Source organism: Neurospora tetraspora (assembly GCF_033439725.1).
Source record: "Neurospora tetraspora strain CBS 560.94 chromosome Unknown B0H65scaffold_1, whole genome shotgun sequence".
NCBI lineage: Eukaryota > Fungi > Ascomycota > Sordariomycetes > Sordariales > Sordariaceae > Neurospora > Neurospora tetraspora.
The window spans coordinates 1774790-1797178 of NW_026944383.1; the positions used below are offsets into that span (position 1 = coordinate 1774790).

Genomic DNA, 22389 nt, shown 5'->3' on the forward strand with positions numbered 1-22389 from the left:
TCATGCAAAATCCGTACAAGTATCCCAAGTCAATGCACCAAACAACTCCCCTCCTAACATAATCATTAATCATACTCATGGTCATACTCATGGTTAACCTCACTAATCAGTGACAGATTACCGCTATCAAGGCCTCCAAAAGTCTACCTTGACAATGGCCCTCAAGTGTATTTGACTTTACGGAAGTTCACCTAGAACTTCTCCATAAAGTTCTTCCGGACCGTCCACATCCTCGCTCTCTTTCCGTAGATGTACATCGGAATAGTTAAAAAGAGCAGGATAAGTTGGATGATTCCGATCCAGATAAACACAGTCTTGGGTCCGTCGGCCGTGAGCCAGCCGGTCACAAACAAGCTGAAGACGAGGCCGTGGAAGATGTTCTTGCTGAAGTTGAGCGTGACCAGTGCCTCACCCGCATACTGTCTGTAGCTGTCGACGCAGAAGGTGATGCTGGTTGTTGAGCCAAGCGAGCATCCGAACGAGACAACACCGAAAAAAACGGTCGGCACGATCCACTGGTCACCCAACTGCGCGGACCAGCCAAAACCCATCAAGCCGATGACCGTGGTAATGGCTACAGGCAGAGCCATGACAAGTCTGAACTCTGGCTCATAGAGGCCACCATTGCGCCTGGCCATCGCCTTCACAATGACATCCGATACCTTGCCCGCCACAGCCGTGCCCAGGATACCACCGACAAATGGGCTGATGTAGACCAAACCCGTCTGCAGGGCATTGAATTTGTAGTGGCCTTCGCGGTAGATGACAGCTACAGACTCGGATATCACAATAAGCCATCCGACTGAGCAGGAATAGACGATGGCTGACCAGAGGACGGCTGGATAGGAGAAAAGAATGAGCGGCCGGATGGCTACTTTGTGCCATTTGTCTTTGTTCAGGCGACCATGGAAAGGCTTGAGCTGCTGCTGGACAAACGATTTTGCCGGCTGGTCACGCAGGGCCGCAGTATAGGGAACTCTGCCACCTACCATGCGGGAGCTAGCCACTGATTGGGACTCGACATCCGTTTCAGTGTGGTCTTGTCCGGCAGGCCTATCCGGAAAGTAAGGCGACTTGGGCTTCTCGATGTTGTCGGACATGTAGGAAACATGGGGCTTTGTCGAGGTATCAGAGGATGAAGGTGCCTGAATGACAAGCCCGGGGCGTGTAACATGGCTATCCTCTGCAACGATACGTGCTGTCATGGGAACACTTGAGCCCTGGAGCTCGTCAGGTTTCTCAGAAGTTTCCTGTAGCGCCGCGGCCTCCGCGTCCTTTTCCGTATGATGCTGTTCGGTTTCGGTAGCGAATCCGACATGAACGTTCCGGCGATGGTTAGGCGCTGGTGCTGGTGTCGGGCCTTCCTCACTATGGCGAGCGCTGGGTGGCACACTAACGGCTGCGGCGTCCGAACGCCGAATATGCTGTTTCGAGGACATCCGGCGGAAGAAGTTTGGCCTAGATGACTTTTTCCTCGGATGGGGCACTCTGTCCCAGAATGTCTCGGGGACAAACAGGAACAGCAGAAAGCCGCAGAAACCAACAACAATAGCAACAACCCTAAATAGACTTGTTAGACTTCAAATCACTTGAGACCGACGTTGAGAACGAGAAACTCACCAGAACGTCCAGCGCCATCCCAGTCTCTCGATCACGGCAGCGCTGACCAAAGGAACCAAGTTCTTTCCGCCGAGAAGCAACAGCGTATAAATGCCGAGTCGGTAAGCTCGCTCGTGGAGGAAGAAGATCTCGGCAACAGTGGCGGACGGAAGGCATTCAACCGGACTGACAGCGATGCCCTGAAAGATTCTTCCAAGAACCAAAGACACAAAGCTTTTTGAAACGGCGCACCATACTGATGTTACGACAAACAACAGAGCCCCAAAGAGGTACACTGGCCTTTTACCGTACAGAATAGCTGTAGGCGAGAAGACCACCGAGCCAAGACCCATACCCATCATGTAGAGGCCTGTCGTAAGTGATACGCTCGAGACGCTGACATCAAACTCATTGGCGACATCCGTGAAGCCAGCAGCAAGGAGAGGGGTCATGCCGCCGCCCACCATGCAAAAGAGGCCCAAGGAGAGCAGGGCGGAATCTCTGCGCCATGTTGGCCAGTTGAGGGGGTCGTTGGCAGATTCTTCTGGTTGAGGGTCGAGAATGATCTTGCCGTCACTCGTTTTTTTCTTCTCGAGAACGTCCTGTGGGGGTTCTGGGGGCCGAATAACGGCGGTTGGGATTGATGAATGGGAAGTTCGTGCAGGTGCGTTCCGTAAGCCAAGGGGCTCATTGTGGTCCGCCGCTAATAACAGGACCGAACCTGAGAGGAAGTTAGTACTAATGTAGATGCAGAACGATGCTCCTGGGTAGATTTTACCTGGTACTTCAATGGTCTCTCTATCGTTCAGAATGCCCATATTCCATTTTGGTAGTCTTTTTCTCCCTGTGGTCTCCTCGTTGTCCTGCTCCCTGGTCGAACTTGGTCCAAACAACCGCCATCCGCCTTTTTGCGGTGCGGTGCCCGCTTCAGGATCGGGAGCCATTGCTTCGAATTCCTGGGGTCTTTTTCGTATCTGGCTAGACCGTAGCTTTTGCTGAGGAAGATTGGATGATACTCGGAAGGATTGCGGGCGTATTACCGCGGAAATTGTGGTTGCCGGTGAATATAGGAGACGTCAAGATCCAGAGATGATGATAATGACCACGTTTATTTTTCTGTCTTATCAAAAAAAGAAGGATGCAAGTAAATATGCAAGGCAGATAGTATGAGACAAATATGAATGAGGTATGTGTGGAGGGTAAGGGAAAGATGACAGCATGCAGGAAAGAGGGAGACGGAGTTCAAGTAGTCAAGTCATGAACCGTCGATCTCCAAGGGCCGGACTTTGTCAAGGCCGTGCTAGTCGAACTGGCTCTCTGGTTGGCAACTCTCCTTCCTCAACAGGCATTAAAAATCGTACAAATAGGAAACAGGAAAGAGGGCACGCCCAGATGAAACGAAAAGAGGAGAAGGGGTCAAGGGAGCACAGGAAGCGGCGGTTGTTGAGAATAGCTGCATGCTTTTTCGCTCTTGGAATTGCTTGGGTGCGAGTAGTGCCTTCCACTTGGGTGCATCTTTGGTATCAATGGGTGTCCACTAAACACGCTAAACACACCAGCGCGTGGGTCGAACCCATGCTGTAGACGACCCTGCCGTGAGAGTTTGACTCTGCCCCGGGAGGTTCCTCAAAACGCGCCGCCGAGGTCTGCCAAGCCCCCGGCCAAGGTGGCCTTTTGACGGAAAATGGGAGGAACGACCAAGGCATCGGGTCATGTTGAAAGAAGAATGATCCACAACTCTACAGTACCTTTTTGTCGCTTGCTTCGACTCGTTGTGCTGAGCCAGAGCGGTCGTCAGGTGGACCATGTTGGGCGGGAACCTCAAGGCAGGGAAGACGGTCGACGAGGGGTTTCTTGCTTCAGTTGCCTCCAATGGGCATCATGTTTGGTCTCACGTCGAGCTGCTGTCCTGAGAGGTTCTCAGGCCATCATCTTGGGAGTCCAGGGAGTCCCGAGACTAGTGATCAGGCAAACCGACCTGGCAGACAAGGCCGACGCAAAAGGGCAAAGGATCGGCGATCAAGGGTACGAACCGACGTCCAGACAAGGACGATTCGCAAAGATGGAGCGAGAGTTTTGTGTCTATCGTCCTGCCGTCCTCCTTGACTCCGGCCCCGTGTGCGAGCACCCGATGATCAAGGGCCAGGATGTAAAGGTTGCTTCGCATTAGCTTACCTTCCGAGTCGTGACAATCGCTGAATGAGTTTATTCTGGATATACAATGTCGTCTTATCGCGTCCAAGTTGTTGGATGGTCGCAAAATGGCCGCAACTGACAAACGGTCACGTTAGGTCGCACCTAGTCGCACCAGCTCACACCATTTCCGAACAGAGACCCTCCCATGTTCCCCCGCACTACAGTTCGGGTATCCGCAGCCAAATGCGCCAGAGATGCGGAGCTAGCAGCGTTGTAGCGACGTTGTAGGCGCAGATCCTCGGCGCCGAACCCTTTGAGGTTATCGACACAGACAAAGCCCGAGGGCCTAAGCTCTTTCGGAAGGAGCCCTCCGCCCGGGGTCGACGACGGTCTGGCGCGGCGCATCTCTGACTGCCCTCTGTGTGCTCGGATGTCCCCCGAGTCACTGCGGTTACAGATTCATCTCAAGTCTCTCGCAAGTCTCAACACTGTCCGCGCAAGTGACAAACTCAATGCTCGTGGATGGAATGTTCTCTACAGTACCGTCTCGCCGGTTATCTCGGCCTCGCTTCCACTCAGCTGGACACCACCTCGAAAAGACCAGAATGCTCACTTGCCCGGTTGCCGGCGCTCACATGTTCATGACCGGGAAGTGGATTGGTGTGGTGCCATTCAAGAGATCTCCATGGCTTGCAGCACCCCTGCAAAGAAACAAAAGGCGGACCCTCACCCCGTTGGTCCCCTAAAAAGCAGAGAGACGAGGGCTTAGATGCGTTATGACGCAACCAATCTGACTTTCTCACACTGCGAGATCCTTGGCGCTCCTCACCTCTATCTCTTAGCTCCGTCTTTTTGTGATAGCGCCGGTGTGAATGGTGACCACCAAATTCCCAGACAGTCTCCAGTTCACCATCGCATCCATTACGCTCTTCCCTTTCTGATCTCGATTAGCTTGCGCCCGACACCATCACACCATCATTGCCGGTAAAAACGACCGCAGAAGTGCCGTCCAATTGAGACCCCAGACAGCCGAAAAGAGCCGCAAGCTGTCGACCATGCATTTCCTCTTTTCCTCTGGCAGACAGGCCGGCCGCCTGCTCCGCAAAACCCCAGCAGGAGCGGCAGTGACCTGCAACCAATTTGCTTCGGGTGCTGCGTTGTTCTCGACCTCACGCGCAGTTGCGGCCAAAAACCAAATCTACCAGTCGTGTGTACATCCATCATAGCGTCGCCCTCTCTTGATGCTCCCGCAAGGTCACTAACGCCTGTTCTTCTTCATAGTGTTCGTAACCTCGACCAGTTCCATACTTACCAGCTTCTCTCGTCCTCCTCTCGAACGCCGCTGTTGACGCTGTGGACCACCTCCTATTGCCCTACATGCCGAGTAGTGGAGCCCTTGTTGCGCGAGCTCGTCGAAAGCGGAGTCGGTGAAGAAGAGGGCGGCGTTGGCTTTTGCACCGTCGAGTACGATGCGCCTGATGTTATGGGAGCTGGACTGGGCCTTACCTATATGATCAACTCGGTCCCGACCCTGCTGAGTTTTGATGCCCAGGAGGCGCAGACACAAACCAAGGTCACGGATGGTCGCCAATTGGCCAATCGCAAGTTCTTGGAGGAATGGTGCGCCGACTCTATGGTCGCTGTAAAACCCTTGCTGTCTGGAGGCTAACTTGACTTTACTACAGGATCAGAAACGAGGCGAAACGGCATGGAAATCGCGGAGGAGGCGGGTCTCCTACCAGCATATTCAGCGGCCTCTTTGGCAAACTGAAATAGTATCCCAGCAAATCACCAATGGCAAGTTTCTGCCGAGGCAGATCACAGCGCACATCGGAACTGCACATAATGATCGTCGGTCGATGCACACAACTTCCCCGCAAATTAAGCTTCGGTCGAGTTGAGCGGCTCCAAAGCACTCGACGACTGCCCTATAGTGGTAAACTGGTCTACATACCGGAATTAACTTCTTGGCCGTATTTGTTCCCGACGCAACTAATAGCTCGACTCCGTTGATCAGATTCACATGTCACCTTCAAAGGGCATATGTCGAATAGGCGGGAATACCCGCTCGTACCATTAGATTTGCGCCGATGGAAAACAGAAACCGATCAAGAGAACCGCGAATGAAAAGTACAGTAACTCCCAAGACGTCCTCATGCCTGGTAAAAGACCTCCTCGACGGGTTTCCACCACGACGGCTCTCCCGACTCGCTGTTCTTTGCTCCCGGGACCATGGACTCCTGGAATCCATCCGTCATCTTCCACCACTCCCGAACCTTGGGGCTCTCGCGCATTTTCCCCATATCGCCTTCATAGTCGTAGCCGACATACTTGAAGCTGGCAAAGAGGATGCCTGTGCCGGGGTCGTGGAAGATGCTGTCTGTACACATCGAACTGGTTAGCCATGGTGATCAAAAGCAGGAGATTGCTGATTCTCGTTTCAGTACGAAAGAGGGATGACGTACAGTCTTGAATGTTGCACTCCTTGATCTGCTTCGCAACCTCGGGCCATATAGCAGCGTGGACCTCCTTGTACTTGTCGATGTACTCGGGCTTCAGCTTAACGATTTGCCCAAAGCGCCGGCCCGGATAGCGTATCCTTCCATCGGCGTTGGAGGCTGAGAAGACCGAGGAGACTGTGCTGGTCGACTGGCTCCTTTCTCTAGGCGACCAGAGCTTCGGCGCTCCAGGGTTCCAGAGGCCTGGTTCGGCCTCCTTGGGAGGGGCCCACAACGATTGCCGCCGGGCTGCCATTGTACGTGATGTTTGCTTAGACAAGTGGTGATGCTGTTGGTTGTTGTTGGAGGACGAAGTGCTCAGAGGAAGGATTGTGGGAGGAGGGACTGCCGACCGCTTTCCAACAAGAGGGTGGGAGGATGGGGTCCTTGTAAGTCCCGTATCTGCGCCCTTGTAACACCCTTCCTGATTGGCGACCGCAGTGCCGGTATCGAAGCCGGTTAACGCAGAGCTCGGGGCTTGTTCAGCTCGGCGCAGCTTGGGCCGAGACCTGGCTTCTTATCGTGTCCGTATTGGGAACCAGTCCTGTTTCTCGACGACTTGCGCTTGAGGTAGGAATTTCTCGTCGCTCAACCTTGACAGCAACGAAGTTCTCCGTTCAGGCTATGTGACTCTTTTATATCTTGAGATCCGATAGCGCCACCAGGCGTTGATCACACCGGGTAAGAAAACAAGGAACAACAGTGATGTGCAACTGGTGCAACTGCGTGGCAGGGCGGGCGGCGGGTGGCAGGTTACAGCTAAGCTGTGATGGGTGCGCTTTCCGGTTGCTGATAGTCTCGTGTATCGGACACTGTCACCGTCCAGTGGGAGATGAGTATCCCAGTGTTTCGTTTGGCAAGAAGTTGAGTGGAGGAGAACGCGTGGGGGTTGTAATTATAAAAGACTGAGGAAGATGAAAAGGAAAGGGAAAAAAAACACCAGAGCTAAGGTACTATATGTCGGGCAAACTTGCCACTTTAAGCGGGCACGCTTCCATGCACTCCATTCATGCCAGGGCTGCGAGCCTTGGTCCTACTTCTACTTGCATACCTCTACCTACAAACTGACAAACCTGGGGTCACCGGACCGACAAATGCACCTCTTTTCTTTTTCTCTTCCTCAGCTATATGCATGTATGTATGTATATATGTTGGTTCATTATGCAATACCTATGTATCCCCTCAGTCCCCCAACCGAGCGGACTGTTTCACAAATGTAGTTTATCATCCTCGGGGCGCCCGGAATGAACAAAAAATTGAGATTGAGACTTATTGCTAGATCTGGTATCACTAGGGATCGATAGTTTCTGAAAAAATGGCATTTTTTCCGAAAATTTCATTCTTTTTACTAGCCCGTGCCCTCTCCCCTCCTCCCTCCTCCCTCCTCCCTCCTCCCTCCTCCCCCAACCTACTTTCTAGTATTCTAACGAACTTCCTCGAATCCTCTTACAACCAGCGATAACCTAATAATTAAATTACTATGCCCCCGGTTTATAACTCTAGAAACGAGGCTATCGCCGCCCAATTCGAATTTATCGAAGACCCTAGTCGTGTAATTCCCATTGCACAATATATTTACTATAATAACCGCTAAACTAATATTATTACCCGTTTACGTAACTACTTTAACGAATATAAAGTATATCGCCTTTACGAAGTTCGCTAGCAAATTGAAAATTGTAATAATATTTACTACTACGCGATCTAATTTAATAGCTTTTAGAAGAAGAAGATCGACTAGTACGTAATTAAAATAATACTATTAAATAAGCGCCCTTTCAACCTATTTGAAAGCTCCCCTATACGGGTTTTTCTATATTCTATCGTACTTATTTATACCCTTTCTAACGCTACTATTATAATTAATAAATAGTTTTCCCTCATTTGTAGGCAAATAAAGGCATAAATTATTAATTAATATATTTATACTACTTCTTATATTAATATTTACTTTAATAAGTCTAATAATTACGCTAACCGTCGTATTATTAATATCTCCTTTATTCCCGCTAGCGGAACTATATTCTTCTAAATTAACCGCTATATTAAAGTAATCGAATATACTACTATAAACCTCGCCGGCATTATTTTAAACGTTTATAACGAAATAATTAATAACCTCGCTAAAATTAATAATTTTATTACCAATATATATACTTGTACCCGGCGTATAATATTCGAATTTACTTAAGACTAGTTTAGAACATCCTTTATAATACTAGACGATTTATATTCGTTATAATTATTAATAAAAGATTTAATTACTATTGAACCCTTTAAATTACTCGCCCAATAGACCGTAATTATCGTCAACTTCTTTTACACTTCTAAATTATAATTTACCCGCCTCTGCAAATTTATATTTATATATTATAGTAAACTCATTACTATTTTAACAAAATAAATTAAAGTTAATCCTTTTATTATTTCTTTTATACAATAAATTAATTAAATTAATATAATTACCTAATAAATGTTATAATACCAATCTATATAATCGATCTAACGTATTGAAATAATATTATAAACTTTTACTCGATAAGCACACTTCAATAATAATTAATAGAATAAATTACCCTACGTTGCTACTAAAAGAAGATGAGGCGGGGACGAACCTATTTAATTTTAATCTATATTCGAAATTATTAAGAATATACAATATTAATATAGTTTCAATACCCTCGCGAAATTTATAACGCCGGTTTATAAAGCCTAATTAATATTAAAAGCGGATAAATCTTACGTTAATTATATTATCTATCGTTAAATTACTATTTATATTATTTAAGATTAAAATAAAATATCTCTCTAATAATATAACAATTGATATTAAAAAGAATTAATAAAGTTATATATATTATATAAAATCAAGTAATTAACCCAATTAAATTAGTTAGGCTTCCTTTTATACCCTAAAATTATAGTTGAAAAATTGGCCGCCATTTACCCTCCTACTCCTAAAATTACTGGTACAATCTTAAATTCATTAAACAATATACCTATACGCTACCCAATATTATAAACAAATAGCTCCTAAATAACTTCCTATCTTTCAAAGTTCGTAAAAGTCTCTACGCCCTTAATCGAAATATTTAGACCTAATATAACCTCAATCCTAAAAAATAATAGAATATAATATTAAATAGCGGCTCTATTATTACTCCTCTCGCTATAAGGGTATTCAATACGTCCGCTAACAATATACTATATAAACGAGCCTTTTCTATTATAAATTTTCTAGAAAATCCCAAGCGCAACCGCCTTACCGCCAATAAAATAAATATAATTACCTTCGTCTACATAAATAGCAAGAAACTTAAAAACCTTCACCAATCGTTTACCGGCCTTATTATACCCTAAAGAGACGAACTACTATTGCAAATCGAGGAACAGCTATAAAATTACATACAAGAAGGTAATTAAAATAATAGGAAAGAGGAAAAAGAAGCCAGAAAATAAGAGAGGAGGCTATTTAAATAGGGGAAATAATTATTAATACACAGATTTACACCAGAAATGCCATAAATACAGTAATCAACGTAAACACCAGACCCAGCATTTATCACTAGATTAATTGATTTGAGCTCGATTTCGTCGATTTTGCTAATTTGAGCCAATTTATATAGCTAGTCTGACCGTAAAAAACGATATTTCAGTCACGTGGTCTGAAAATATGGAAAGGAAGGCCATTTTTTCAGAAAGTTTCATGAAATTTAATTTCGAATCGACCCCTAGGTATCACTGTATCACCCCGCTTTATCTTCTCCCGTCCTTCTTCAGCTTACTAACATACTTAGCTTCGAACATAACCATTTTATATACCCACCCCGTTCTACCACCACCCGTGTCCGAAGGATCATGAAAAACAAATTCCATAGAAACCAACCACACGTCTTCTGAGCCGCTAGGACCAACCATTATTACTGTACCAAGCCGGTGATTGACACTTTCAGGGGATCCGGGCTCTGGTTTCTGTAGTTCTGTAAATGGTTCCTTCAACAAGGGGGTAGATATACGTACGCCGTATATGAAAACACCCTCGGCAGCTCCACACCATTACAAATTGACTTTTTGGGGAAGTCCAGACCTTTTTCCTCTTTTTTTATTTTTTATTTTTTAACACAATTACAAATCCTCCGCAAATTCTGATCGATTCTGATTCATCGTACAATTTCCCCTTGCGTTTTGTTTTGACTTTGTTGTCCGCGTGATACTACCTGGGACATACCGTTCGTTGTATGCGAGAGCGAAATCGGCATGGAGGAAATTCTTGGGAGGAGTTAACGGATTTAAGCCTCATCTCCAGCTTCGACCTTCATCCTCCACCTTCTCAAGTAGTGAACGGGCCTGGTCTTCCCAACTTCCGTACATGAGAGTGAGTAAGTAAGTAGATAATATGATCAGCAAGCAAGTCAGCGGCGAGATGGGAGAACGAGAGAACAACGAAAAACGGAACTCCGTAGGCGAGGGAGGACAACTCAACGCCTGCATATCTTAGCGCAGGTGCGAGGTGGTGCGTTTAGCCTTTAGACTACACATTGCGCTAGAGAGAGCTTGGTTAAGCGCGGAGTTATAGGAGGCTCGGGGAGGTGTTAGGGCCCGTTTGGTTCAACTAGTCTCAGACCTCAAACCTACTGGACCTCCGAAATGCGCCCGCCCGCCCTACCCCCCTATACTACCTACCAATTAACGGACGGGCATATTTTTCTACAGTAGTAGGTCTGAACTAACTTTAAACGTTTTAGCCGTTAATTAAAGTTATAATTCTAATTAGAGCGAAGTCTACTAAGTTGCAATATTTTATTCGCCCGATTCGATTTACTACTTATTTTAAGAATCGCCCCTTCCGGTTTTACCTAATAATTATTTAACGTTCGCGCCCAATTCGCCTAATTTTATATCCGAATTTTCTAAATTCTAAATTAATTTAATTACACTGGTATATTTGATACCCCGTACTATTTTAGACCCTATAATTTCTAATTTAACCCTTTACTTAATTCTATTTCCTCTATCGAATCTAACCCTTTACCTATTTCCGTCTCCTCTATCGAATCTGATTAATCCCGAATTTTAAAATAGGTTGAATTCGGGTATTTATAATCCGGATTAATACTTCGCTCGTATTATTTAGGAACATTAGGCCCGCTTTAACTCTAAGAGGGAAATATTAAAGTAATTTATTTATAATTAGGTAAAGGTAATTCGAAGCGATGATCGGTTATCTGGATCTTATATTAAGCAATTTGTTAAATCGTTACGAAATTAGGATATATACGAAGTTTTCGATCGCTATAGTATTATAATATAGTTTTGCGACGAGGATTACTTATATAATATAGAGAATTTCTATTAGGAATTTACTTTTCTCTTTAAATACTTTAAATTATTTTCGTCTTTTATGAAATTTAACGCTTCCTCTATTTTAGGTAATAGTAGGCAATATAATATTAACAATTTATATAATACTAAATAGGTTATATTAATTATAAACGGGTACGTTACCGACTTATTAAAGTATACGCTTTAAATATACTTTCTCTTTTAGAGCTTAATAAAATATATTTATATATATTAATTGTCCTATAAATTACGAATTCCTTATAATAATATTATTTCGCCTATAATATATATAATTTTTAAAAGTATTATAAATATCATCGCCCCTAAAAACTCTGACTTCTTTTCGTAATTTATAGGTTTATATTTATATACTAACGGCGTAGCGAAGTATATCCATAATATATTAGTTATGTTTAGTATTTATATTTTATATATTAAAATTATAATAATAATTAAAACCCTTATAAATATTAGAATAATCAATATTATTACCTTTTATATTATAATTTTAAATTTACGCTTTTAGGTTAACTTTAAACGCGTCGTCTCTAATCCCGATGTTATTATCGTTTATAATAATTATAATTATTTAAATACTATTTAAAACTTTAATATTAGTCGGTAGGATATAATATATAATTTTACTCTTTATTTATTAATAAATAATCCTAATATATATAGCCCTTTCCGTCCCGATTAATTCCGACCTACTATTCTATTCTAAAAGAAATGGGTTATTCTAATACTCGCCTAAACGCTGTAAATGTTTTATCCCGCTTTCTATTCGTTAGTAACTAATAAATTATAATCCCTTTTTCCAATCTTCGGCTCATAGAACGGTCTACCCTATTATATTTTCTTTAAAATTTAACGATATTAGATACCGACGAATTTTATCCTCTAAACCCCCGCTATTAATAAAAACGAAGGTAAATTCGCGGGTATTTATCACTTATATAATAGACTATTTCTCGGCCTTCTAAGTATAAATTAAGCGTAAGTTAATAATAAGCTTTTCCTTATCTATTGTAATTAAAAGATAATATCCTATATATATAAGATTATATTAATATAATTAAATATATAGAACGTATATAATTATAAATAATAGATAGTCTCCGTTCCTACATTCTTTTATATTAAAATAAACTTTATTAATTTGATTTTTCGATACTTTTAGCCTCTTATAAAATAGGATATATATAACTTTAGGAGGGCGAAAAAATAAAAGAGCGCAAAATTAAATTCTATTATAAATTATAGCTTCTTTATAATATATTTTATTCTAAAATTCTCGCCTTCCTTATACGAGATTTAATCGACGCTCAATTTCTAAATCCTACCATCCCTAGTCGGGAGAATATTGAAAATATATTTTCGGCCGCTATTTAAATTAACGGACCCTTTTATTTATTTATATAATTAAATTATATTTATAATAAAATATTTACTTAGTAAGAATATACTAGCAAATATATAAAGGGTAACGGAATTAACGTTAATATCTAATTCTATAGCGTATACTAGTACTTCTATATTATCTATATATTAATTAATCTCATTTGCGCTGTTTAACTTGGTAATTATAATATACTCCGGTAAATTATTAATTATTTATTACTCTTCTTCTATAATAAAAAAGCTATAAATTATAAGCCCAAAATACTATATTTTTCGTAGCTCCTCCAATTAGAAATCACCGATAGCGAATTATCCGAAGCTATTCCAAAATTTAATTTAGTAAAGTATATTATAACCGGTAGCGAATAGAAAGAGATCGACTTGACGATAGAGTATATTAATTGCTCGTTTACCATCGATATTAAATATAATAAGAATTCTATACATAACGTAAAATCTATTTTTATAAACTATTAATTATTAGACCCTTTACCGCAGCTATTTATATTATTATTAGTCTTATACACGCTAATTATCTATGTAGTCCACCTAGTAAGTATGCGGTGCTACCTTCATTCTTAATCGGTAGGAAAAACCGTACCGTAGCTAATTAAAAACCCTCCGCTATTCTATCACAACGGCGCCGTATTAGCGCTGTGCCTTCGCTATTTATCTTCTACTCGGTATAATTTCACCGTTATTCCCGAAGTATAATCTTTAATTCCGGTACGCGGTCCCTCCGGCCTCGCCCCCGTCCTATTTTCTTTTTATTCTTTCTATTAAATTTAATTAATTATTAACCGTATCGTTATTCTTCTACCTCTCTCTACCCTCCCCTTTTATTTTATTTTTTATAATAAATATATTATAACGACTTACCCTCCAATTAATAAAATAATCTTTCCCTTACTCCTTTCCTTCCTTCCTTTTCTTCCCTCTTATATTCCTTATCCTACTTACCTTCCAATTTACCATTCCTACCCCGATATTATACCGCCTATATTTCTTTCTCGGCTCTAACCCAGCGCTATTATAACTCCTTTTAATAAAATTTAAATTAAAGCCCTAAATAAATTTAATAAACCTAATATTAATAAACCAGCTAAAAATTTTAAAGACCCTAAAAACTCTAAAACCGCTATTCCTACCGCTATATCTCTTAATATTCTCCGTCGCGTATTTAAAAAAATTACTAAAACCCTTCACTGATAATTTTAGAATAAATAAAAAGCGAAAAAACAAGATAAGAATATTACCTTTATAGCCTATTATCGGGTCCCCAGTAACAATATCTAATATATTTTATATATCCGCAATTTATAGCGCATAATCCTTTACGTCGTTCTTTTCTATAAATACTTTTATAGTAGCTTCGATAATACCTATTATTTTTCGAATTTTTATAAACTTTTCCCTTACTCCTCTTTATTATTATAATTAACTTTTAAACTAATTAAAATTAAAAGCCTTTACTACAAATATAAAGTAAATAAAAAACCCGAAAAATATTTAAAAGAATACCGTCTCGAACCCGGCTATAATTTCGTCTAAACTATTAAAACTTTTTACAATACCAACTTCGACCCTAAATTTCCTAAATATTAAACCCTTATTAATAATTTATAAATTACTTCTATTATTTAAAACGTAATTATTACCTTCTAAAATAATAATAATAAATTTAGTAATAATAATAACGCCTCCGTTATAATCTTATCTTCCGATATTTACTCCTTTCTTAAAAAGAAGAAGATAAATAATAATAGCGCTACCTCCGGTAATATTTCGGACTTTATTACTATTCGTTATAATATTACTTTACTATATATTTCCGCCAATAAAATTAATAAAACCCTTAAAGCCGTCCTCAGTAAAATCGATAGCTTTATTTTAATTATTGAGGATTATATTAACGACGTAGCGGATTATATTAATTTTATTAAGGAGGGTATTACTACTATTCGCAGTATTATAATTAATTTCGAAACTCTCTCTAATCGTATAAATACCCTATATAATTTCTATTTCGATTTCTTTATTAATATTTAATTAGGTCGCTAATATCGAAGCTATTATCTACATTACTTATTTTAAAATCTTTAAATTGTTATTTAATAACTATACTTTCAATTTTACCCTAACTACTAGAAGCAAGTATATTAGGAATAAAAGTTTACCAAAACGGATTAATTTCAATAATAATATTATCGAAAATAATAATATTAAAATGAAAGTCGATTATAAATTTAAAAAATAATTACAAAAACGACCCTAACCTCGAATTAAACTCTTACAACGCTTATAACGGCCCCATTCCTAAATAATTAATAAATAATATTCGCTCCCTCCATATTAACAACTTAATTTCATTTTAATTTCGTAATACTCTTTAATTATAATTATTATTTAATCTTTGATAATCGGAATTAATTTTAATCAGTAATCTATTAACGTTTTTTTAATATTATATCGGCGCTTTTATTAAAGTTTTTCATATCTAGGTAATTAATTTAAAAGTATTATAAACATACTCCCGCGCCCTAAAATTAAAAATTAATCTAAATTCCCTAATAATTCCTCCGCTTTTTTTATTTATTTTATTTTTACTACTAATTTATATTCCTATAATCGACCTAAACGTAAAGCCTAACGAAGAATCTACTCCGTTCCTTCTACAGTTTTAAATTCATTATAAAATTATTCAATATTTTACGGCCAAATTAAGTTTTCCTATAATTATATATTTTCCATTTCCTTATATTGTAATATAATATATTCGAACGTCTCCTTAATTAATTTATACTAGTAATAAAATATTATTATTTCTAATACTCTTCTTTCGATAAAAATACCTATAAATTTATTTTACTCGTCTTAATTCATATTAGGAATAAGTTTATAATTTTCGAAAAATAATATAATAATAATTTCTAGTTTATCATAAATTAAATATAATCTTATAATATAATTTTATCAAATTACATACATACCTTTATAATATTTAATTTCCTCCTTTTCCTTATTACTTCAATTATTTTAATATATTATTTCGCAACCTACTCTTTCCAAATTACATTTTTTAATTATTTTTCTTTCTTACCCAGCGTAAATTCTCTTGCCTCTCCTTACAATACTAAAATATCTTCGTTCGGAGCCTATTTCTTAACCTACTTAATTTTTACCTAACTATTAACCGGAAATAATTATAATTATTTACCTTTCCTTCCACTTCATAATTCCCTTACTATTTAAATTAACGTCCTTTTAATAAAGGCCGCTACTAGTACGCAGGTAAACCAGTCTTTAAACGCTTTAACCTTCTTATTAAAATAGAAATCAAAGGGTAATTAAAAAGTTTCTATTTTAATATTAAACGTAAATACTACTTTATAAACTTTAAACACTATTTTAAAATAATTAATTTAAATCGTTATAAAACTTTTCGCGAAACCGCGTAATTCCTTGAGCAACTCCATTAATATATAGTACGCTAACGCTCCATAAATTATTACTATACGAAATACCTTTATATATATGTCCTTCATTCGGACGAAATTATAATTCTATATCTTCGTTATAATACATATAAATACGAAAATTTATATTAATATTTTTTTCTTTATTACTTAAAAGTATATTCAGTAAATTAATTTGCAATCTAACTATGTTTTCAGGAATTATACTAATTCTGTAGGGGCTAATTAACACCCTTTGAAATTAATAATTTCGGTCCATAATTATTAAATTTTAATAAAATGAATAAATTCCGATTTATTAATTTTAAATTCTATTTTATATTCCTTTACCTAATTATAGTAAATTTATTAAATTTCTTTTAATTTATTATAATTTTCTTTTATCAATTTCGAAAAAGCTAAAATATTAATATTATTTACAAATCGTATTATTACTATCCCCCTCAATTCCTTTAATACCTTATATAAAATAATGATAAAAATTAGAAAAGAGATAGGCGAAGGGGGGGAATTTTATAATATTCTTACAAGTATTTAAAATTCCCAAAATAATTTCCCATCGAAAAATGAACTTCTTCTCTAATTCATTAAAGAATTTTCGACCTAATAGAATAATTAGTATAGAAGCTCCCTTTTTTTATAAAATATAGAAGAATTACCTATAATTAACCTAATTAAACGCCCCTTTAAAATTTAAGAATAATAACAACGTTACCACCCCTAATTCTTATATTATATATACCGTTTCTGTTACTACTTTAATTACGAATTTTATCGATTTCCCCTTCCTATTCCCTATTTAGCCCTTTAATAAAATTTATATTCTTCTATTATAAAAGCAAACCGTTTTATTATTATCGCTTCTAATATTTTTCCTACGTAATTTAAAAATATAATAGGGCGCTATACTCCCGCTATTTTCCTTTATACCGCCGTCTTTCTAAACCTTTTTAATACTATTACTTTTATATAATATTATTATATTAGGAACGAACCGAAGGTAAAGCTCCTAATAGGAATCATAACTAATATTTCCGCTAGCCGTTGCCTATATACTTTAAATAATTTATTAAAGAATTAATTACTTCTTAAAACTTTATTAGAATTTATATAGCGTAATTTTTTATTATATCATTTATACTAATTTTATAATTCATTAACAATTCGGTCCTTCGTTTCCTTTTCTAATCTAGTAAATGATTTATTAGTATTTCTACCCCCGGGAAGAATCTTTCCGCTAAAATTTCCGCCTTATTTTTATAATCCCGTTTTTCCTTTATATTTCTTTTTCAATATAGTATTAGAATTTTAAGGGGGTTAGAAAGTAAATAACTTTATATTCTACCTTACTATTTAAACCTCTAAAATTGATTCAAATTTTTTAATATATCTTTTACAAAGGTATATTACTATTTATTTACGCAAATTAAATAATTTCTATTTATTTCTATTTCGCTTCTTCTAATTTTCGCTTTCTTATTAGTATCTTCCTCTTTTTTTAAACTTTCATTATTTATTTTACGTATTTAATAACCTCCTTTACACTTAAATCTTACTAATTAATACGCTTACCCCTTCCCCTTTTCTATTTCAGGATTGCTTTGTCGGTAACTTTAATTAATTCCTCTATTAATTGGTCGGTTACAATTTCTAATTCAGCGATCGTAATGATTGCCAATAGGATGATAATATATTTTTTTAATAAATTCTTTAACCTTTTTAATATTTATAAATATTTAGCTATAGCCTTTTATAATATCCTCTAGCTCTTTAATAATTTCAATATAAATTAGAATCGATTAAATTTAATAATCCAATTTAATAAAGACTTCGTCCTTTACTATCTAATACATAATATATAATATTTCCATTATTTAAATATAATCGATAATACTATTAAATTCCTATTATATTTCGTTCTTCAATTATATCGGTTTACTTCGTAGCATTATTAATACGAATCAATAATTCGTCGTTAATAAAAAGAAGATATAATTACTCCTATTCGTCCTTTTATAAATATCCTATATTAAATAATAGAAATTTATATCCCTTATTATAATATTTGTTCCTTTTACTTTTAATACGATTCCTTTAAAGGGGGTATATTATTCGTATTCAAAACCCGAATTTTAAATCAATAAATAAACTAATTATACCCTTACTTCATTTTCCCCTTCTCCAATTCTTACTATTATCCAATCCTTTCCCTATTTATAATCCTATTAATCGATTATAAAGCATTTACTTACATATAACGCCGCACGTCCTTAATTAGTACTATCTAATACCTAATAATAAGAAATTTTAATATTAGGAATATTACTTACAGCTATACTTCGGCTTAATTCTGAAAATATTATAATATTATACTGGTCTTCTATTTTTAATACAATTTTTATTCTATTATATAATTTTATTATATTCTAATATAAAATCCTTGAATTTATATAATCAATATTTAAATAGTATTCTTCTAATATAATTAAAAGTTCGACCTAATAACAATATTTAATATTTTGAAGATTCTCTTTTAATATTTAACTCTAATTATATTTAATTTAACGTAGAACTCTTTCTATACTTTTATATAAGGGCTGCTTTTTTTATTAACTATTATTTATTACTATTCGGACTCTAAAATTTTCAATCGTTTATACCCGGGATTTCTAAATTACTATTTTTATTAACGGATATAAATTATAACCGAATAAATATTATAAGAGGATTATCCCTTTCGGGTCTTTATATTATTATAATTTATATTTATTAGAAAGATTACTACTATATAACTTCATTAGCCGGTTAAATAGCTTTAAACTAATTAGGGGCCAGCATTCTATCGATTATAATTAATTTTACCTATTAAATAAATACTTATAAACGTTTTATAAATATTATAAAAGAACGACCGAACGCCGCTTTTATAAGCGAATAATTACAAAAAAATATATAGTATCTTTTTTAATTATAAAAAGAATCATTTATAAAATTAGGTTATTAATTAAAAAGGTAATTAATTTCTATATCCTTTATTATTTTACTTAAATATTTCTTTTCGATATAGCGGGGGTATTATACATTTTTTCCTTAGGATAATAATTACATAAATAATTAAATTCTTAATAATTATAATATTATTAAAGGATTATATTACGTTCAAAGGATTTATAATAGAGTATATTACTTATTTAAAAGAGGGAATCCCTAATAAAACGAACCCTATTATTTAGAATACTAACTTTTAAAAAGAAAAAACCCTTCTTACTTCTATACTTCTTCCGGAATACTTTCGCTCTAATAATTTTAATTTTATTCGCTTCAGATATTTCCCTAATTAATTTCTCTAATTCAAAATTATCAATAAAAACCTATAATACGCCCCGAACTATTATTAAAATCATAGGGAATATAATTATTATATCCTTATAGAAAATATATATTACTTAAATTCAATTTTTCAAATACTATTTCTTCCCTTCCTTTCCGAATATAATAATATAATTTCTATTAACATATAATTTCGTAATGATTTTAACATTAATTTTTAAATACTCCTAATTAATTACTTATACGATATTATTTGTTATACGCTTCTCTTATTCTATAGAAAGCAATATATCGTTTAATTTAATTATTAAATATTATTCGGCTTAAAAGGGGATAAAGGTTTGAATATTTATTAAAATAAAGTAGGATTTCTTCGGGCCCGTCGGTTAAATATTAAAATCCGCGACTATAATAACTTAAGTTTTCGGAGGGGTTGCTTACTTCTTTATAATATCGGTGACTATTTTCTTTAATTCTTTCATATCGTTTTTAAATTATTTAATAATAATATCGCAAAATTAAAGTATTTAACCTTACGTACATAAAATATCCTTAATAATATTAAAAAATCTTTCTACCTACACTACATAAGCGTTAAGCAGGCTATTAATATTAGGGAAATTTATAATTTCTAAAAGGAATTTTTCTATATTTTCCTAAAGAGGTTTCGGGGCTACGGAGGCTTCGGGTTCGGTATTATTAACCGTCATTATCGTCGTTAGTATTCCGGCCGCGGGATTTCCGGGCACGTATCGGCTCGCCGCTAGACCGCCGCCATCGTTCCCGACCGCTACGATACCCGCGTCTTCAATACGTAATTAATGCGACATCGTAGATAGGGGTAATCGGACGTTCTAAATACAATTCTAATATTAAAATTGGTTTTGCTATCGTCGTCGACTAAGAACCCGCATTTTAACGTTTCGCGAGCTTTATAGTTTGCAACTATTTATAAAGTAATAAAATTAGAATTCGGGCGACTTAATAATAATAAATATATTAACCTATCTACTAATTTTAATATTATTAATTATACTTATATAATATATAAAAATAAGTTTAATATACGGCGCTATAAATAATTAAACATTAATAATTTTAATATACCCGATTTATAATATAACAATTTATTCAAATTATTTTCGAATATATTTAAGTAATTTAATAATAAGGAAGTATAGCTAGAGAAGGGAGGAAATCGGGAATATTTCGGTCTCTTTAATTACTACGAAAACGACGATCCGGTTATTATTAATAACGTTCGAAATTCTAGGGACGAAAGTGACGGTAAGTTAATTTAAAGGATAATTATATTAAACCCTATCCGAACTAATTTATAAAAATAATTTACTAAATTATAGTAACTTACAGTATAAAATTTACATACGGCTCCGCTACTAGTATTTATAAACCTCCGACGTTTAAATAGCTTTCGCTCTAATTAAAATTAATAAACGAGTTCGAATATTAATATTCAATATAATACTTTCTACCTGTACCTACGCGCTAGTCGACTTCTCTCTACGTACTAATTGGGTCGTTACTTTATATATTACTCACGTCCGAATTAGCAGGTCTAATAAATTGTATAACCTATTTAAAATTGAGAATGTCTTCGCACCGCCATCAATGTCTCCAGACACTGCTATCTAAAATCACATTAAGTATAACTTAGCCAACTCTAAGGCTACGGAGACAAAAGTAGTACCAAAAAATCCGTATAATTTTGTTTCATATTATCACACCAATGCCGCCTCCCAAAACTCCTCACAAAGCTAAGTTTTATTAAATAATCCATATTGAAAATTAAGTTGTCTTATTTTCAACGTTCTGCTAGTTGCGGGTGCTGTGGGCTATATACAACTACGGTATGAGGCTTCCTTAATAGAGTAAAAAGGGACGAAAAATATGAACCCATTTATATGTCATAAGACCCCGTTTTCATAGAGTTACTTTAGAAAGTATTTTGGATGGCGGTGTCTGAAGACATTAATGGCGGTGCGAATAGACTTTCTCTTAAAATTATATTTTACTCTAATTAGAATTATTATATTATATTATAATTTATTATTTACTAATATTAATAAGTAAACGTATTATAATTATTATTAGACTAATCGTCCCTAAACTTCGTTCTAATTAAAATCTAATTTATACGGTAGGCAAATTTAAGCCTACTTAAACGTTCGGTATTAAATACTTTAATATTTATATATAATTAGCAACGGGGGATTTATTTTAAAATCCCCGCTAATACCCAATTTAGTTAGTACGGTTTTTGCCCGCCTACTTCCTATTTCCTTCTCTCCTTCTTCTAATAGCTTCCCTACGTATTACACAACTCCGATTAAAATAAAGGATACTTAAAGATATTATTCCAATTAGAATAAAGGATACCTAAAGATATTACTCTGATTAGAACGAATAATATCTAAAGATATAATTCTAATAAGAATATATGTCTAACTTTTAAATTAATAAATATACTATTTAAAGGTACTAAAGCGGCGCCTAAGGTTAAGGGTAAACTTAAAGGTAAAATTAATATTATAATACTTAACGATAATATAATTAATAATTAGGCCCATCCTACTCCGTATATTACT

At 36.2% G+C, this 22389-nt stretch overlaps 4 protein-coding genes across 4 annotated transcripts; 1 reads left to right on the plus strand and 3 right to left on the minus strand.

The window, feature by feature from the left end:
* Nucleotides 1-36: 36 nt before the first annotated feature.
* On the minus strand, nucleotides 37-2913 carry B0H65DRAFT_16754 (major facilitator superfamily domain-containing protein). Its single transcript, XM_062821325.1, has 3 exons — nucleotides 2378-2913; nucleotides 1621-2320; nucleotides 37-1560 (listed from the first exon to the last, which is right to left on the minus strand). Exons 1-3 carry the CDS (start codon nucleotides 2541-2543, stop codon nucleotides 192-194), a joined length of 2235 nt encoding a protein of 744 aa, XP_062685920.1. The 5' UTR covers nucleotides 2544-2913; the 3' UTR covers nucleotides 37-191.
* Nucleotides 2914-4526: 1613 nt separating this feature from the next.
* Nucleotides 4527-5860, plus strand: B0H65DRAFT_16810 (uncharacterized protein). The gene is made up of 3 exons (XM_062821330.1): nucleotides 4527-4942; nucleotides 5017-5355; nucleotides 5421-5860. Exons 1-3 carry the CDS (start codon nucleotides 4791-4793, stop codon nucleotides 5509-5511), a joined length of 582 nt encoding a protein of 193 aa, XP_062685921.1. The 5' UTR covers nucleotides 4527-4790; the 3' UTR covers nucleotides 5512-5860.
* B0H65DRAFT_16792 (uncharacterized protein) lies at nucleotides 5679-6818 on the minus strand. Its single transcript, XM_062821328.1, has 2 exons — nucleotides 6201-6818; nucleotides 5679-6115 (listed from the first exon to the last, which is right to left on the minus strand). The coding sequence occupies exons 1-2, from the start codon at nucleotides 6487-6489 to the stop codon at nucleotides 5889-5891; spliced, it is 516 nt and encodes a 171-aa protein (XP_062685922.1). The 5' UTR covers nucleotides 6490-6818; the 3' UTR covers nucleotides 5679-5888.
* A 12826-nt stretch (nucleotides 6819-19644) lies between these two features.
* Nucleotides 19645-19818, minus strand: B0H65DRAFT_417472 (uncharacterized protein; the record flags this gene model as incomplete). Its single annotated transcript, XM_062824089.1, has 1 exon — nucleotides 19645-19818. A coding segment is annotated over one exon (174 nt), but the record flags the coding sequence as incomplete, so codon positions are not given.
* Between the last annotated feature and the right edge of the window lie 2571 nt (nucleotides 19819-22389).